Here is a 16074-nt window from a genome sequence, read left to right as displayed (position 1 = left end):
GTAAATTTATAGATGGCATCACCACCACCACCACCACCACCACCACCATTCTAGCTTTGAAGACAAGTAGAAATTCCACAAGTTTATCCCTAATGCCTTTATTCTAGAATCCACCAAGAGACAAAAACTCGGCAGGTCTCCTTCCCAGGTCATAGCCATGATTGGATGTTGACAGGCAAGACTGAGGTAAGCTCAGTGCACATAGCCCCAGGCTCGCTGAGTAGATGATTTTAATGGCTGTGTCACACCCAGCGGTGCCTTCTAACCTCTCCTTGTCTTCAGCTCCTCCATTCTTTCCTCCATCCCCAAGAGGTATGAAGAAACGGCTCAGAGCTGATCCACTTCTCAGCACCTTGAGCTTCCTGAGTCCCTGGAGTCCCTATACTCACTTCATTTTACTCCGCCCCAAGCCTGCTTCTGCAGCTGCCACAGGTGACACAGGACCATGCATCTTGGTGCCTTCTGCAGTGGCCAGTGTGACACAGGACCATGCACCTTGGTACCTCCGCCTTTAATTTTTCTAATCATATCACAAGAAAAATAACGCCAATTCTTAGATGAAGAAATGGAGGGAGGCCCCAGTGCCAACTTATAAGCACATGGTTGCTACAAAAACTTCAATGTGTTCTTTAAACCATTCTGAAATAATAGATTCAAAGAGAAACCATGGATATTTAGGATGATACTTAGATATTAAAATAACCCAGGAATAAGAAAAATATAAGGTTGTGATTTTGTTTTGTTTCAAGCAGAGACCCAATGTTTAAAAGGCAAAGTCTATGCCTTTTCTTTCATACATCAAAAAACTCAGAAACAGGCATGTACCTCCAACCCCACACCCTCACTCTGGAGGCCAAGGTATGAAGATCTATGTGAGTTTGCGGCAAACCTGGCCTATACAGCAAGGTTCAGGTAGTGGAGGCTATAGCTACACTGTGAAACACTGTCTCAAAACAAAACAAAACAAAACAAGACCCCAAACCTGTAAACACCGTGTTTAGTATGTATTAGGTACACAATACATTTTGAATAAATGAGATAAAATATTTCAACAGGTTTAATAAAAAATCTATTCTGTCTCAGTAAATTTTATCTGTTCATACTGTCATTAACCAAACAAAAATAAATGCTAAATTTTATAATTTATCTGTCGATGTATCTCTCTTGTTAGATTAAAAGAAAACAGATGCTTTTTAACTTGACGTGTAATGGCTACCAAAACTGTGAGAATCAAGGACTTTGAGAGCTTGTATTCTATGACAACCCGCCGCCCCGTCTGCAGGCTTCTCCTAGGTGTGCCCTTCAGCAGATGAAACACCCCTCTACTACAGTTTTGGAAGGCTTGGTCTTTATCACATGTCTGTCTCACTGTGTTTAGGCTATGAATAGCATTTGAAAATTTACTCAGTTATAATTATAGACGGTGAACACCTGCCAATATGCCAGAAATGAAATCATGCAAAATTAAAAGACAAGCGTGCTGTGTTGTCAGACGCCAAGCGATCCACACAGCAAATGTGCACTTTCTGCAAACTAAGATTCTAATAAGACTACTGAGTACCACACACGGAATTAACAACTTGTCCTAGCCACATGGTTAATTATTTTTAAAGGATAAATATTTATCAGTTTGTCAATTTAAACAGTTTTTAAGTGAAAAATACTAAATGAATACTGCTCACTAAGTGAATTTATATTTCTTAAATGAATGCATATTTAAAGTTGACTTTGGTACTATACGTCATAAAATTTACATTGTAAACTTGTTTCTTAATCCTAATGAAACTAAGTCACACAGACACAGACACAAACAGAGAGATACGAAAGGGGGGCTGGGTGTAAACAGGAGGGGGTCAGTAGGAAAGGGATGAGGACAGGAAATAGTACGGGGGTGACTATGATTGAACTGCATTGTGTGCATGCATAAACACCATTACTATGCATAATTAATATGTGATAATGAAAAAGTAAAATCAGCCAGCTAGATGGGCCTTGCACAGGAAGAGCTGACAAACGCAGTCTGATGCCCAGAACCCACAGGAGAAGCAACGCACACAACGTGCCCTGTGGCCTCACGTGCAGCATGGTACCTCCCCAAATAAAGGAATGAATGGAAAGTTTTCTTTAAACTTTCTGAAATGAATAAACTTTGCTTCCCTTTAGCATGGCCAAGTGCACGTGAAGGGTGTGTGGGAGAGCACTCGTGGAGTGCTTCAAGGCCCTGAGTTAGATCCCAGAAGTAAGGTGGCTAAGAACTTAAAGTTTAATAATTTATAATTCTAGAAAGACCTTCTTTAGCTTAACTTTAAAGTAAGGTAAAGTTCGGAACTGGAGAGATGAGTCCGAGGTTAAGAGCTCTTGAGAGGAGCCATGTTCTGTCCCCAGAACCAACATGGTGGCTAGCCACTGTCCCTAACTTCACTTCCAAGGGATCTGACGTCCTCCTCTGGCCTCCCTGGGTACCAGCCACACATGTACAACACACATGCAGTACATATGCATATATATACATATATATATGCATGCAAGCAAGCCACTATACATATAAAATAATGTAAAACAAATAATCTAGTAAGTAAATGAAATATGCTTTAAAATAATAACTTACTTTAAATAAATAAATTTTAAAATTATTTAAATTTGAAATTAAAAATTTAAATAAAATACAAAACTAAAGTATCTAATATTTTCTAAGATATTTTCATATTTCTTGGTAACCTATCAGATTTTTAAAGTATATAGTCATAAAAAAAGTACAATATAAGAGAATGGATAAATTCTTGTGCTATTAAATTTCATATGATTTTTCCTTTTTATGACCTTAAATTTTTCTCAGTATATTTACTTGAAAAGTATAGCACAAAATAAGTGATACAGATACATTTAACAATAAAATGTCAACTGGTAAAGTCCGAAAATAATAATATAATCCTTCTACAGAAAACTCCAAAACATGACGAGTCAAAAGATATTTTTTACAAACAAGCATGCATCTTTCCAAAGCTCCTCTTCCTGTGTATTAACCTTACAGGCAAGTATATGTTTATCAGTGGTGCAAGGCTGGAAACTAACCAACAGTAAGAAAGACAAGCATGAAATATGTATTTATATTTTCAGTCTCCTGCTGCCCTTAGAAATATAGTTACCAGATACTAGTCAAACTCCTCCCAATCTGATGTCTGAGAACACCATCTATGTGGTGTAATTGGGGTGCTCAGTGATTTCTTTAAGATCACAAAAAGTCTTTTTCATTTCATGTAATAAGAGCTAGAAAGCCTGGGTCAAAATAAATCCCACACTGACCTCTATGAAAGACCCACTTAGCACAGTGTGGGGGAAAAGACTAAAGCAAGGATGCTGAGGCCAGAGTAAGACTGGTGGTCAAGGCTGCTCGCTGCACATGGCCTCCCAATATCGCACTCCTTCTTTTATGCTTTTTAATATTGGCTCCCTTACCCAGCATCTCCTCGGACCCTTCGCAGCCTCTAAGACCCACCCAAGTCTATGTTTTTTTCCAATCTATGCTAATTTCTACAACATAAATACTGCCTGTTTGTAAATATGAAAACTTTGTAATTATATATAACATTAAGTAGTGCCGATCTAGGCAATTAACAATTCTTTATTACATTCAAGATACCAACAGAGAAAAGATCTCAAGAACTCTTTAGTCATATCAATTATTAATTTATAATTTATCCAAGTAGTAAAAGAATTTTGTAACTTTCTTATGGCTTATCAAAAGGAAAATAAATGTCTGGTAAAATAAAGAGTATGGCACACCTATTTTATAACCTATTTCACATCTGTACTGCGAGCCATCTGTACATACCAGTGCATTAGGGCAAAAGTGTGGGTGAGACATGAAAATTCTAATTAAGCTAAACTGTCTCAAAGACTCTTCCATGAATAACCCTGGACCTTAGACTGAGATTTAACACTCAACTGTTTAACATCCCTTCTTTATACAAAACAGCACATTCTGTTTATAAACAAAACAAACATGTTACAATAACACTTTTAAACAGCCCTTTTCATGGTAGAGGCCATTTGAAGCACTGTAACAGGAATAAAATACATGAAATTCAAGAACTTAAAAAATGTATGCTTCTCATTTCAACTTTTCTGAAGGTACACAACAAAGGAAGAACATGGACAAGGTGTACTTATATTTTGTAAAGAGGACATGAGGGTAGATAAACAGATATGGTTCTATAAATAGATATGGTTTGTCCTGTCTGCTGGAGAAGAAAAGAAGACTGGGGGCTGTGAGTGTCTTACTGATACAACACGGGCAAAGGCCCTGGGTTCTATCAACAGAACCAATAGGAAGGAAGGAGAAAGAGAAAGAGGGAGAGAGGGAGAGAGGGAGAGAGGGAGGGAGTTCCATCGAATTGGGCATGGTGGCACGCACCTGTCACTCCAGCATCCCAGCAATCAACAGCTTGATCTCCCAGAGTTCAAGGCCACCCTGGGATTCTGGGCAAGACCGAGTTGGTTTTGACTTTTGTTTTATTTTGTTTTAAGTTCTCTATTTGGTCTCAAACCAGTGAGGGGAGGGAGGACCACCTGGGTTCCATCAGAGAGAACTCAGAAGCTGGAGAGCAAATACTGTTTCCCTCGTAAGGACAGAGAGTGGTGAAGGGAGGAATGGAAGAAACCAATGAATAGAGAAGCCAGCCGCAGAGCCTTCTGGGGGAAGAGACTGAGGTTTTAGTGTACAAAAAGATAATGAAACTGTGGCTATATAAGAGAAAGGCTTCTTGCACACCTAAGAGAGGAGCCTGTGTGAGGGCTGCGTGTGACAAACACTAACTTAAACTTCAGGTTCTCACTACAGGGCAGGAAAAAGGAAAGCAAAGGAAAACTGCCCCATCTGCCAGGCGTGGCAGGGCACACATTAACCCAGCACTGGGGAGGCAGAGGCAGGCAATCTCTTGAGTTTAATCCCAGTCCGGTTTACTGAGCAAGTTCCAGGGCTACACAGAGAAACCCTGTTTGAAAAACAAAACTAAAGACCCCATCTGCTTCTAGAATGTTCCTACTCTGCTGTGTTATTCTAATTTATAGCCCCCATAATTGAATTAAATATACTTCTAATCTAATAAAGTCCAAATCACAAATAGGCCAAATGCTAAGTTTCAAAGTTGTGTCCAAATGCAGCAAGTTAAAGGCCCCTCTGATAGCACATGGCCACCTCCCGTCCCCTCCTTTCTCACCAGGGTCTACTCTGGTCAGTGATTGGAGGGTCTCTGACTTCTATGCCAGTGACTGGCTTAGAAAGGAACATGGCCACTCTGATCAACAGAGACTGAGGGAAAGTCTCCAGGGAGACGGCTTTCTTTTCTGAGGCAGATACAGAGGAAGGCATGCCTGCAGACGGAGAGCAGGGACGGCCCTGTGGCTACACCAGCAAACTGTAAAGGACTGATTGTAATGGAACTGTATTTATGAGAAATTAGAACAAGTAAAACAAAGTGTGTATATGCAGTAAACATAGATGTGCTACCTGTCACTCAGCCGGATGCCGATGAGAGGGGCTCTGAGAACCATTAAAGTATATCGCCTGGAGCAGGGCAGTGGTTGGTGCACGCCTGTAATCCCAGCACGTGGGAGGCAGAGGAAGGAGGATTTCTGAGTTCGAGGCCAGCCTGGTCTGGGCCACACAGGGAAACCCTGTCTCGAAAAAACAAAACCAAACCAAACAAACCAACAAAGTGCATCATATGCACTGCTTCAAGACTCATTCCTCCTGGGAGAAATAATCACACATTATTAAATGAAATCCTCCTCATCTCATTTAACAAAGTATTTAATTACTTAATCTAAGTCTACTACCATTTTCTGTGTTAATTACTAGCAAGTTGATGTATTTTTCTCTTTTTACAATCTTCTGATAATCTCCTTAATTTTTCTACAGACATCAAGACCACAGCTCATAGTGGCCTGTAAGTGGGCCTGAGGTATATAAAGAGGTGCAATGGGATTTCTTTTAGATTCAGCAAGAGTGAGCAAGGGGACCTGTTGGGATGCAGGGGAAACATTCCCCTGCCCCTCCAATTCCAAGGACAGTGCTTGCTACACAGTAATTCTTGAAAATTTGTCAAGTAGATTTTAATACGTTGTTGATATGATATAAACAAATTAAAAACAGACGATAAAAGGTTGCAGTCTACCAATGTGCTAATCTTTATAGGTTTAGCGGTCATCTGGAATCCAGTCCTCGGTTCTCCCTTGGTGACCAGTCCTTCGCGCTGACCACAGTGGTTAAAGGCCTTCAGAGCAGCTTCAGGCTCTTACCTTCGACTCAGCATCTGCGCTGGTCCCAGTGAGTGACGGACAGCACCATGGAGCATTCGCTCCAACTACTACTCAACCTCCCTGTGAGGCTAGCCCGCCCGTGTGGGCAGTGAGGGCAGTGAGGCTGCAGACGGAGGGCGGGGGGCGGGGGCAGCCGTGTTAAGGCTGTATGCTAGCATAATGGGGGTTAGACAGGAGAGCAATGCGGTCAGATGAGCAGGTAGATACAGGGAAGAAGAAATGGGCTAAGTCTGGAGAGGAGCAGGACAACCATACAGTGGAAGCAGAGACACAACACCCCCCCACACACACCCCCGGGCTGACTTCCTTTAGGATGCCTCAGAGATGGCTTGACCTCACTCAATGTGTACAAAGAAAAACTAATTTCTCTCCTAAATGGACCTACCAGTCAGTACTCGCTAAGTAACCAAACCCATGGATTCTAACACCTTGTTATCACTCCCACTCACTTGCTGTTTTCCGCTCCCACCACACGGCTGCCCACTAGTGTTTCTGCCACAGAACAACCTTGTAACTGATACGACACATCCACTCCTGACCCTGGAAACGCATTCTCCATCTTCCAGAAGGATCTTTGTAACACTAGCAATCATATTATCCTCTTGTTCAAAGCGTCAGTGGCTTCCCATTGTCCTGGGAACACCTACATTCCTTAGCACGGCCCACAGTCCCTCTGGGAGCTGGGTCCTGCCTGGAAACAATACAGTGTCTACCATTACAGCGCACCTCACCTCTAATGCGCTCCGCTTCGCAGGCATTAGTCCATGTTATGCTCACAGTGTTGGCAGCACTGTGAGGCGAGAACTACTAGCATCATCCCCTTTTGCAGAAAGGAAAACTGAGTCGAAAAGCAATATGGAACTTATTTATACTTAATAAAGTATCTAAGCCAGGTCTGTCTGACTCCAGAGCATATGTTCTTAAATTCCAACACACCCCTCAAACTGTGAACTTCAACCATCCTAAATCACTGTCAAGTCTTAGAATATTTGCTCCTGCCTTGAAGCCTTCATAGAAACTATTTTCTAGGTCTAGAACTCTATGACAATCTCACTGTATGAATAATTGCTCATAAGAAATGTGTGGTGGTGTATAACTACAACACTAACACCCAGCAGACTGAAGCAGGAGATCCTGTCTCAAAATAAATGAATGAGTTAATGAATTTGGGGGGGGGGCTTTTTTTTGATTTGGATTTTTTTTCGAGACAGGGTTTCTCTGTATAGCCCTGACTGTCCTGGAACTCACTCTGTAGACCAGGCTGGCCTCGAACTCAGAAATCCGCCTGCCTCTGCCTCCCAGAGTGCTGGGATTACAGGCGTGCGCCACCACTGCCCGGCTAGAATGAATGAATATTAAATCTCTCTTTAAAGGTGTTTGCCTCAAGGAACTCCCCCTTTACTTCTTTAGGGCCTGTCTCCCTTTGGCAGGACATCTCCACTGTCAGCACTGGCCTCCAGTGCTTGCTCTGGCATTCAACATTTGTTGTGTAGCTGTTACATGAATAAATGCTGGAAGGGAGAAACTCCATAAAATGGAAACTTCATCTTTGCAAATTAATGTGAGACAGCAAGAAGGCAAATACATTTGTTTATCCATTGGATATTTACTTAGTAGCTTCCAGGTCTCAGCCAGGACTCTCAATACTTGAGAACTTAAGAGCCCTTCTGGGGAAGAGACTTATCAACATGAGCTTACTGAACAATATAAATCAAGTACCTCTTACAAAAATGGCAATACTAAAGAATAACAGATGCAGAGAAAGAAATGAAGGTCTATAGGAAGCCACTACAACCCAGAACACAGTGTCCTTTTGCAGAACAAATCCAGCTTGAGATACACTTTAGTCTTCCGCACTTGTAAGAGGAGAGGTGCATTCATGAGATATGACACGCCATTTCATCTCACAAAAGCTCTGCGTTCTTATCCCGATCTTATAGATGTGAAAATCAAACACAAGGAAAGCCAAGGAGCTTGCACAAGGTCGTTTAGGACATTAACAGGGAAGCCCTCGAACCCAGGTCTGACTCCAGTGCACCCACTTACCACTTATGCTGTGCATCTTTAACAGAGTACTCCCCAGAGCCTGAATACTTTTATCTTCAGTATAACTCTTAACAAGTTATATTATTTAGTTTCCCACTCAAATGTAAACAGGCATCGAGGTGAAAGGCCAAGAACAGACCAGGGTGAAGCAGAGCAACAACACAGGGAAGGGCGAACCCCAAACCCTAGATGAGAAGCCTCAAGCCTCCAGGTCAGATACTTCCACAGGACCACAGCAATGCCGGATATGCACAATGACAACTCCACTGCGTAAGAAACAATTACCTACCATAGTGGCTACAGAGGTCTGGAGAAAGTTCCTTATGTCCAAGAGATAGAATGCACATACACTGAAAATTAACTCCTTCCTGTGAGATGAATTATAACTGATTCTAGAGTATTTATAAAAAATTCTTGCAGACCTTAGCTTTTTAAGATAATTATTTTCTGGCTCTGATCACTCCACTTTTGTTTAAGTCACTGCAGAAAACTGTCCTATCTTAGTACACAGTCACTGAGCATTCCTCACAGGAATAAACATTTCTCCTGCTCCTCCAGATTTTAACACACCTTCTAATAAAGCAGGATAAAGTGACTGTAGGAAAATGGCAAGACATTACTATAGAATTTTAAGCTTTACTGCACTCACAATTTAAGTAGGTTTGCGGGTAAAAAGAGGAAAGAAACAATGCAAGGAAAACAGAAAATAATTGAGCAGCCAAGTATTTTCACCAAATGCCTCACCTGGAACTTCTCCTCCCCCCACCCCACCCCCCTTCGCTGACCCTGAGGCAGGGCCTTGCCTTGTAGCCATGTACTGCCTGGTTAGTATTCATTAAGTAGCCAGGCTGGTCTCGAACTCCTGGTGGTATTATTCCCCAGCTTCCTGGGAGCATGGAGAGTAAGCTACTGACAGCCCGACTTTGGGTCCAACTTCCAACCCGGACAAGTGTTAACCTTCTTTATGACTTAGGCTGTTTTTTATTATTGTTTTCTAGTTCTGTTTCAGGATGCTTTTAGAAAATGAAATCCTGTCTTTGTTAAAGAGCCAGAAAAAATTATTCTGCCAAGTAACCCTGAACAAATAGGAAACATTTCATGCAATTCCTGATTTTTGAGGCTTTCGGTGTGAAACTTTCCACACTGGACACCATAACAATGTGAAAAGCGCACTGGCTACATTTGACAACAAACAGAAAGAAATAGGAAAACTGGAATTGTAATTAGCCAGACCTTTCATATATATTATATTCCACAGGCAATACCATTTCTGCCAAAAACACCATAAAAACAATTCCTGTTCATCTATTTTTGAAAACCGTTTTTAGTTTAGACCATTCCATTTGGGTCCAACATTCAATGTTTTACAGAACCCTCTAATGCCTAGTGATGTCATATTAACAGCTAACCAGTAACTGGTTAACCAAAAGCGATAACTGCAAGTCAAATCACACCATCTAGTTAAGTTAGTCTAAAAATGCCCTTACCTCGACGCTCTTCAGAATGAACCCGCTTCTCTCTCTCACATCTTTAAAGGGACATCTCTTAGAGAGCATAAGCAGATGAGCAAGAAGTTTATTCATCCCATCCAAAGAAACAGCATTTGAAAGCCCGTCTGAAGGTGTCTCTTTCGCTGAACGAAGGTATTCAGTTCTTCGCAAAATGATCTGCCTAATGTTTTCAAGCGCTGTCTCTCTAGTAGTCGCGTCTCTACTACACAGTCCCTCCCATCTCACTTCATTCTCTCCTTCAGCCATGACAATCGGGAGCCTTTTCTTTTTCAGCCTTTAGTCAGTTACCTTTCAGCATTCCCCCAAAGCGGCCCGTCTTTTTTGTTTTTTTGTTTTTTTTAAAAAAACGAGAAACGTGAAGAATAAAGTCAGAGAAATCCAGCCGTCATGAAAGCAGGCGTCTGGATGGCACTGGGAAAATCACACGTGCTTTTTTAAAGTTGATACTTTCAAATCGATCCACAAGGCGGATCACCCAGTCACCCTCTCCTACAGGAAAGGGCAGTCTTCTGAGATTGAAAAGAACAAACTTGGAAAGTTGCAATCTCACAGAGCTGCTTAGCTGGACAGGGAGTCCCGGGGAAGTGTTCTCTGTGTCCCAGGGTCAGCGGATATCCTCACGTTGTGGAGCTGTCAAATCCGTGCTGGGTCCCAAAAGGCTGGTAACAGTAGAAGGTTCTCCAGCCATTCGATTTTTATTTGTCTGTGCAGCCGCTGGTTCTCGAGCGTTCCCACCCCGCCCTCCTCCAACACCAGTCTCCGCCCCCCTCGGCTCCTCCTAGCGCCTCCGCAGGGCAGCGGGCCGGTGCTGGCGGGGTAGGCGGTAGACCCGGGTCCTCAGCTGCTGGGGCCCGAGGCTCCGGTGCTCCGGGGGAGCAGGGTCCACCAGTCACTGTGTCAGCGGCGACGGAGGGCGGCGTCCCCGACCCTGCCGGTTCCTGTCTCCCGGGGTACGCCGATGCTTCTCTTACTCCTCTGTCCTCGCCCACCTCCGCCCAGCCAGAGGGCACCCCGCGACCCAGCCGTCATCGAGCCCCGGGCTGCGCCGCTGAAGCACAGGGCCCCAAGCACAGAACCCGCCCCTTCGCCCAGCCCCGTCTGTGGGGATCGGCCCAGAGGGCGGGAGCAGGGAGGGGAGACGGGGTCCTCACCCCCAGCCCCTCCCCTGTCTCCGCCCGGGACCGCCGGGAGCCGCCCCTGCCCCATGCCTGCCTCTCCGCCCAGGCACACGCGACCCGCAAAGACAGCCATTGGGAGCAGCCCCGCCCTCGGGCAGAGTACCTCCGGACCCCGAGTCCAGTGCGCGCCACCGATTAAGGCCGGCTGCTGCGCATGCGCGACGCCGTCCAGGGCGCATGCGCTTTCCGCGGCGTTGTCCGTTCTCGACGTTTGGAGGCGCTGGCTTGAAGGAGAAGGAAAAGTAAGGAGTACAGATGCCCGGAGATGTTTATCGCACAAGAAAAACCGAGCAAATAAAGGTGCTCTATAGTATTCCTAGTAGAAGTGGGATATAATTGAAGATTAGCCCGAAAAAATAATGAGTGACAGCCAAACCCCAGATTCAGTAGGCAGGTCTTTGCGTTGGCTTTTGGGAAATGTAGTTGTAACGCTAAGTACGCGCTCTATTTGCGACAGAAACTACAACTCCCAGGTCCCACCGCGACACTTGTCTGTGCCCGCGAACCAACGGTTCTGGAGGCCGTGGTTAACTGGGAGCGTCCATCTGGTAAGCGTGGTAGGCTTGGTTGTGACTGATTCACTGAAAATGTTTTTCCTCGGAAATTTTGGTGCCGACGCCATCCGGGATTGCTTTCAGCCAGGAGCCTTTTCCCAGTGGCTTGCCGGGGAGAAGTAGCGCGGGTGCCTAACACCTTTTGGTGGGTGACTGAGGCAAGGATTTGGGAATCATTGTTTGGAAGGTCAAGGAGCAACCTTAAGACGGACAAGCTGGAAAAAAAAAGAAAAAAACAAAACAAAACAAAAAAATGACGCCGCTGCTTCCGCTGCCCTCTTGCACGTGAACCAGTGCTGAATGGATTAGGAATTTTGTTCTTACAGAGATGTGTTTTGGGCTGTGTTTGCTCATTCAAATAGAATCTGAAGGGGATCTTTGAAAGCAAGTCTCTTTTGTGTGAGACTGAAAAGAATTCCCAGTGTCCTTAGGTTTGAAAGGTTCTGTATGACAAGAAGCCTATAAAAAAAAAACCTCCCAAAGGAGGTTTTAAATGATATGGTCATTTCTCTAAAAGTGTTGGGAAGTTTTTACACTCGAGGAAACTCAGGTTTGGAAGGTTTCTAATAGACTGGTAATCAGATTAGATTTTTATCCTTTGTTTTACAGAGTAAATGTAGTCATAACATATTAATCAGGGACTAGAGAGATGGTGCAGTAGTTAAGAAGAATTGTTCTTACACAGTACATCAATTCGATTCTCAGCCCAAACTTGGCAGCTCACAGCCATTCATAACTTCAGTTCCGGAGGATCTCATGCTGTCTTCTAACCTCAGTAGACACCAGGCATAAACCTGGTGCACAGCATAATACATGCAAACAATACACTCATAGACAAATCCAAAACCGTGAAAACTAATGAGGCTTTTAACATGTAGAAAAGTGTAACAGTAACTTTTATTCACTTGGTGTAATTGTCTTGGAGGCTTACTGCCTCTGTTGCTAACTTAGGCCCAATGCTAGAAGTTTCTAGCTTCTGTAGAGGCCTAGAATGTTTTCAGCTTTTGAGACTTACCTCTGAATAAGCTCATCCTTTCCAGCTCTTTCTGAATTCTTGCTGTCTGGTTCAACTTGGCTGTTCTGGCTCAAGCTCCTCTCTGCGATGACTGATTCAAATTGGCGTATCTGGCTTCTGACTGATTTGCTCTGCTTGACCTCAGACTCTAGCAATCATCTCATTCCCTGGCTCAGCCTGTCATTACCTGTGTCTAGCTTGTGATCTCTCTTCAATGAGTCTCTGTAAAACTCTCCTGGTAAAACCAACCCCTTCCTCTCTCCCTCTGCACTGCTCCCTCTTATTCCTCTCTTTCCTCATTAGAGTTGAGCAGATCCTATTCTATCAAATCCTTTCCTCTCAGACTTCACTTTCAAACAAGGCTGCTTCCTTCTACAAACTAACTTTAAAACCTTCATTGTTTGGGATGAAAGGTGTATACTAAGGGTGTGTGTGTATTCTAACCAGAGTAGCTATGTTGCTGAATTAAAATCCCTCTACAGAAGAGTGGAAAAGATATAACCCCTCATCTTATTAGAACACTAACGTGTAAAATACTGTTCGATATTGTTGTCTAGAGGAACATTTAGCCAGGTCTTAGAACATCAGGGACGTCTTCATCCCAAGGAAAATGAAGGCCAAGAGAATAACAGAAGGCTTCAGCCAACAAGTGCCTGCTGAGTGCCTTCTGTTCAGTAGGACGTCATTGAGCTTGTATTCTAAGATAGTAAACAAGTAATGTGGAGTACGTAGCAAAGGTGACGATGGCAGCCAATACGGAAGGAGTGAAAAGTGCTTGCTGTGGGGAAAAAGGCTTCCCTTTTCAGTCTGAGGAGGATGTGCTGGTTGCCTGCCTGTTAGAAGATGAGCTTGCAGGTTGGCTTGGCCCTTATTCAAAGGTCTCCGACATTGTGAGGATCTTTTAGCCTCAAAGCTGGGGGAGGGGAGAGGGTACAAAGGGCTTTACTATTGGGGGTGGGTAACAGACAGTGGCCGGAAGAGTCTGCACTGGGGGGGTGGAGTGGTGCAGAGTTCTCTCTGCCTTGTTCTGGGTGGGCTTAATTCCCCAGAGAGTCAGTTGACCAGCAGCCCTGGTTTTTGTTTGGGAATTTAGGAGCATGGGATGTTTTGTTTTGTTTTGTTTTGGGGTTTTATTGTAGGCTCCTCCAGTTACCTTTCTTCAAGTTAATTTATATACTTTGCATTCTTTGATGCAACAGCAGTTACTATTTGTAGCAGAACTAAAGAAAGGAAGAATTATCCAAATCAAGGGCTATTGTGAGTTCTAAGAGTCATCCAACAGACCATCCAACAGCAATTTAATCATCCAGGTGGGACTAAAGATTCAAGAGGGAAATAGGTATGGGCAGAGGAACCTGTGCTATGGAACTACTTGAAAATAAGATTTTTTGAAATTAGACTAAGTGGTACATGTCTGTCATTCTTTAGCTGGGGGGTGTGTGAAGACCATGTGTATTGAGACCATGTTACACAGGAAACAAGACTGTAAAACAAAAGGAAGCATGACTTGCTGTCATGGAGAAGTGTGCATGTTGGTGTATGGGATAGGGAAGAGGTCAGTCAGTTGACCACATGCCTTGGAATATGGAAGAGAAATGAGGAAGACTTAGCTGTAGAGACAGTTTGAGGTTTCATTGTAATGTTTTGATAATGGTTGTTGATTTTTGCCAAAGGAGGTCCATTCCATGATGTTCAATGGATTTGAAGTTATCCACAAGTGATTCTGAAGGAACAGCCGGTGTAGAGGGGAAACCAGCAGTGTGTCCTAGAAGCAAAATGAAGATTGAGAGGAGGAAGGGATGGTTAAATGCTGTTCCCAATGCAGGGATATAGGGACTAATTCACCCCTGTGAGGACTTTTAATAGAGGCTACAGAAGCCATTGCAAGGGCTTGAGCAACTGTACCTATCCCATCCACCATCCCCTCTCCCAGGTTAGACTCTTCCCTACCCACAAAGTCAAAGTGGCTACCTATGCTAATGTTCCATATATCCAGACTGAGACTAAGTTGTTATCTGACCTGAGAAGTCAGAACAAGAGGGAGTGAATTTCCCAAGCTAAGCTATTGGGCTAATAATGATCATGTTCCCTCTGCTTTGAGGCCTTGCCTCAGTCCTTCCAAATGGTAACAAGAAATCTGGTGTTAACCAGTTACTTTCTTTTGTTCTGTCTCTTCTGTCTGTCCTGACCTCTGGTGGACAGTAACTTTGAAGAGACCAGTCTGCTCTTGCTTCTGCTGTTTTAGCTTCCCTAGCTGTGAAACTAACCTCTGTGGGAGCCAATGGAATGCTCAGCTTATTTGATGGAATGAAGTGTTGCTTCATTCCAGAGTTGAAAATATTTATTAAGCTTTTGTAAATTGCAACTTTGTTGTTTGAAAGCTCCCTGGCTATCTTGATAAGATCACTTTGGGTGAAGAGTGCAAAAAAGCAGGTGGACTTTTTTTTTTTTTTTTTTTTTTTTTTTTGGCCAAAGGCAATGCTTAGAGACACAGAATCTCTGTCCTTGTTTTCTTTGTCAGAATGAAGACTGCCTCTATTGTCTGACTCCTCTTCCTTTGAAGATCTTAGCTCAAATATTTCTTGCTCAGAGAGAAGAACCCCTAATTAAAGAAACAAATAAATAAATGTGCTCTTATTTCAGCACGTCTTTACTGCTGTATTACAAATGCAGTTTTCAGTTATAGTTTCCCATAATGTGATTGACACCTGGGCGGAGAAGGTGGCACCCCTAAGAGCATCCAGTGCCTGGGGCTGCTCAGTCTGGCTAAAGCTCAGTACATGCATCGCCTGGGGCCCAGTACAGACCACATACATACTTAATGATGGGTGTGGGCGCACACTTCAATTGTTATCCCAGCACTCTGGAAGCTGGTACAGGAGGACCAGCAGTTCAAGACCAGCTTGAGTTACTGATCAAGAAAGATCTTGTCTGGGAAGCAGGGATGAGAATGAGCATGAAAATACTCGTGCTGTTCTACTCTCAAAGGTACTGTGTATTATTGATGAAAAAAAGCTAAGTGGTTGATGGATGGAAGAAAGGGATGAAAGCTTTTTTGTTTTGTTTTGTTTTTTTGTGGTTTTTTTGGATTTGGTTTTTTTTCGAGATAAGGTTTCTCTGTGTAGCCCTGGCTGTCCTGGAGCTCACTCTGTAGACCAGGCTGGTCTCGAACTCAGAAATCCCCCTGCCTCTGCCTCCCAGAGTGCTGCGATTACAGGCGTGCGCCACCACCGCCCTGCGATGAAAGCATTTTTAAAAGCTGTAATTTTCATGAGCTATTAAGACATCTGCAGAGCAAACAGTTCTGTGACTCAGGTGGACTCAACATCATACGAATCCACAGATCTCACCTATACGATCGCTTCTTCAGCCGTTCTTCTTTTCCCTTTCCTGACAACGTCTTTCAGCTGTGGCTCACGGTAGACCTGATCGGCTTCTTCCTCACCTTT

General features: G+C 43.6%; 2 protein-coding genes across 8 annotated transcripts in view; one reads left to right on the top strand and one right to left on the bottom strand.

Moving 5' to 3' along the window:
• Sesn1 (sestrin 1) overlaps positions 1–10586 on the bottom strand; it is a 92547-nt gene extending 81961 nt beyond the window's left edge. The window contains exon 1 of the mRNA XM_052164291.1: positions 9855–10586. Within this exon, the coding sequence (XP_052020251.1) occupies positions 9855–10124 (270 nt within the window). The 5' untranslated portion in view covers positions 10125–10586. The remainder of the gene's footprint in view (positions 1–9854) is intronic.
• Positions 10587–10732: 146 nt separating this feature from the next.
• Positions 10733–16074, top strand: part of Cep57l1 (centrosomal protein 57 like 1) — a 75374-nt gene continuing 70032 nt past the window's right edge. For 2 of the 7 annotated variants that reach the window (XM_052164285.1, XM_052164284.1), the window contains exon 1: positions 10733–11298. In XM_052164285.1, coding sequence (XP_052020245.1) covers positions 10837–11298 — 462 coding nt within the window. In that variant the 5' untranslated portion in view covers positions 10733–10836. Of the gene's footprint in view, positions 11357–11535; positions 11605–16074 lie in introns of those variants that run through there. The other 5 variants (XM_052164290.1, XM_052164289.1, XM_052164287.1 and 2 more) reach the window with 4 other exon arrangements.

Source organism: Apodemus sylvaticus, chromosome 19, assembly GCF_947179515.1.
Source record: "Apodemus sylvaticus chromosome 19, mApoSyl1.1, whole genome shotgun sequence".
Taxonomy (NCBI): Eukaryota; Metazoa; Chordata; class Mammalia; order Rodentia; family Muridae; genus Apodemus; species Apodemus sylvaticus.
The sequence above is the reverse complement of the archived record's forward strand: the minus strand, read 5'-3'. Positions and strand labels throughout refer to the sequence as shown.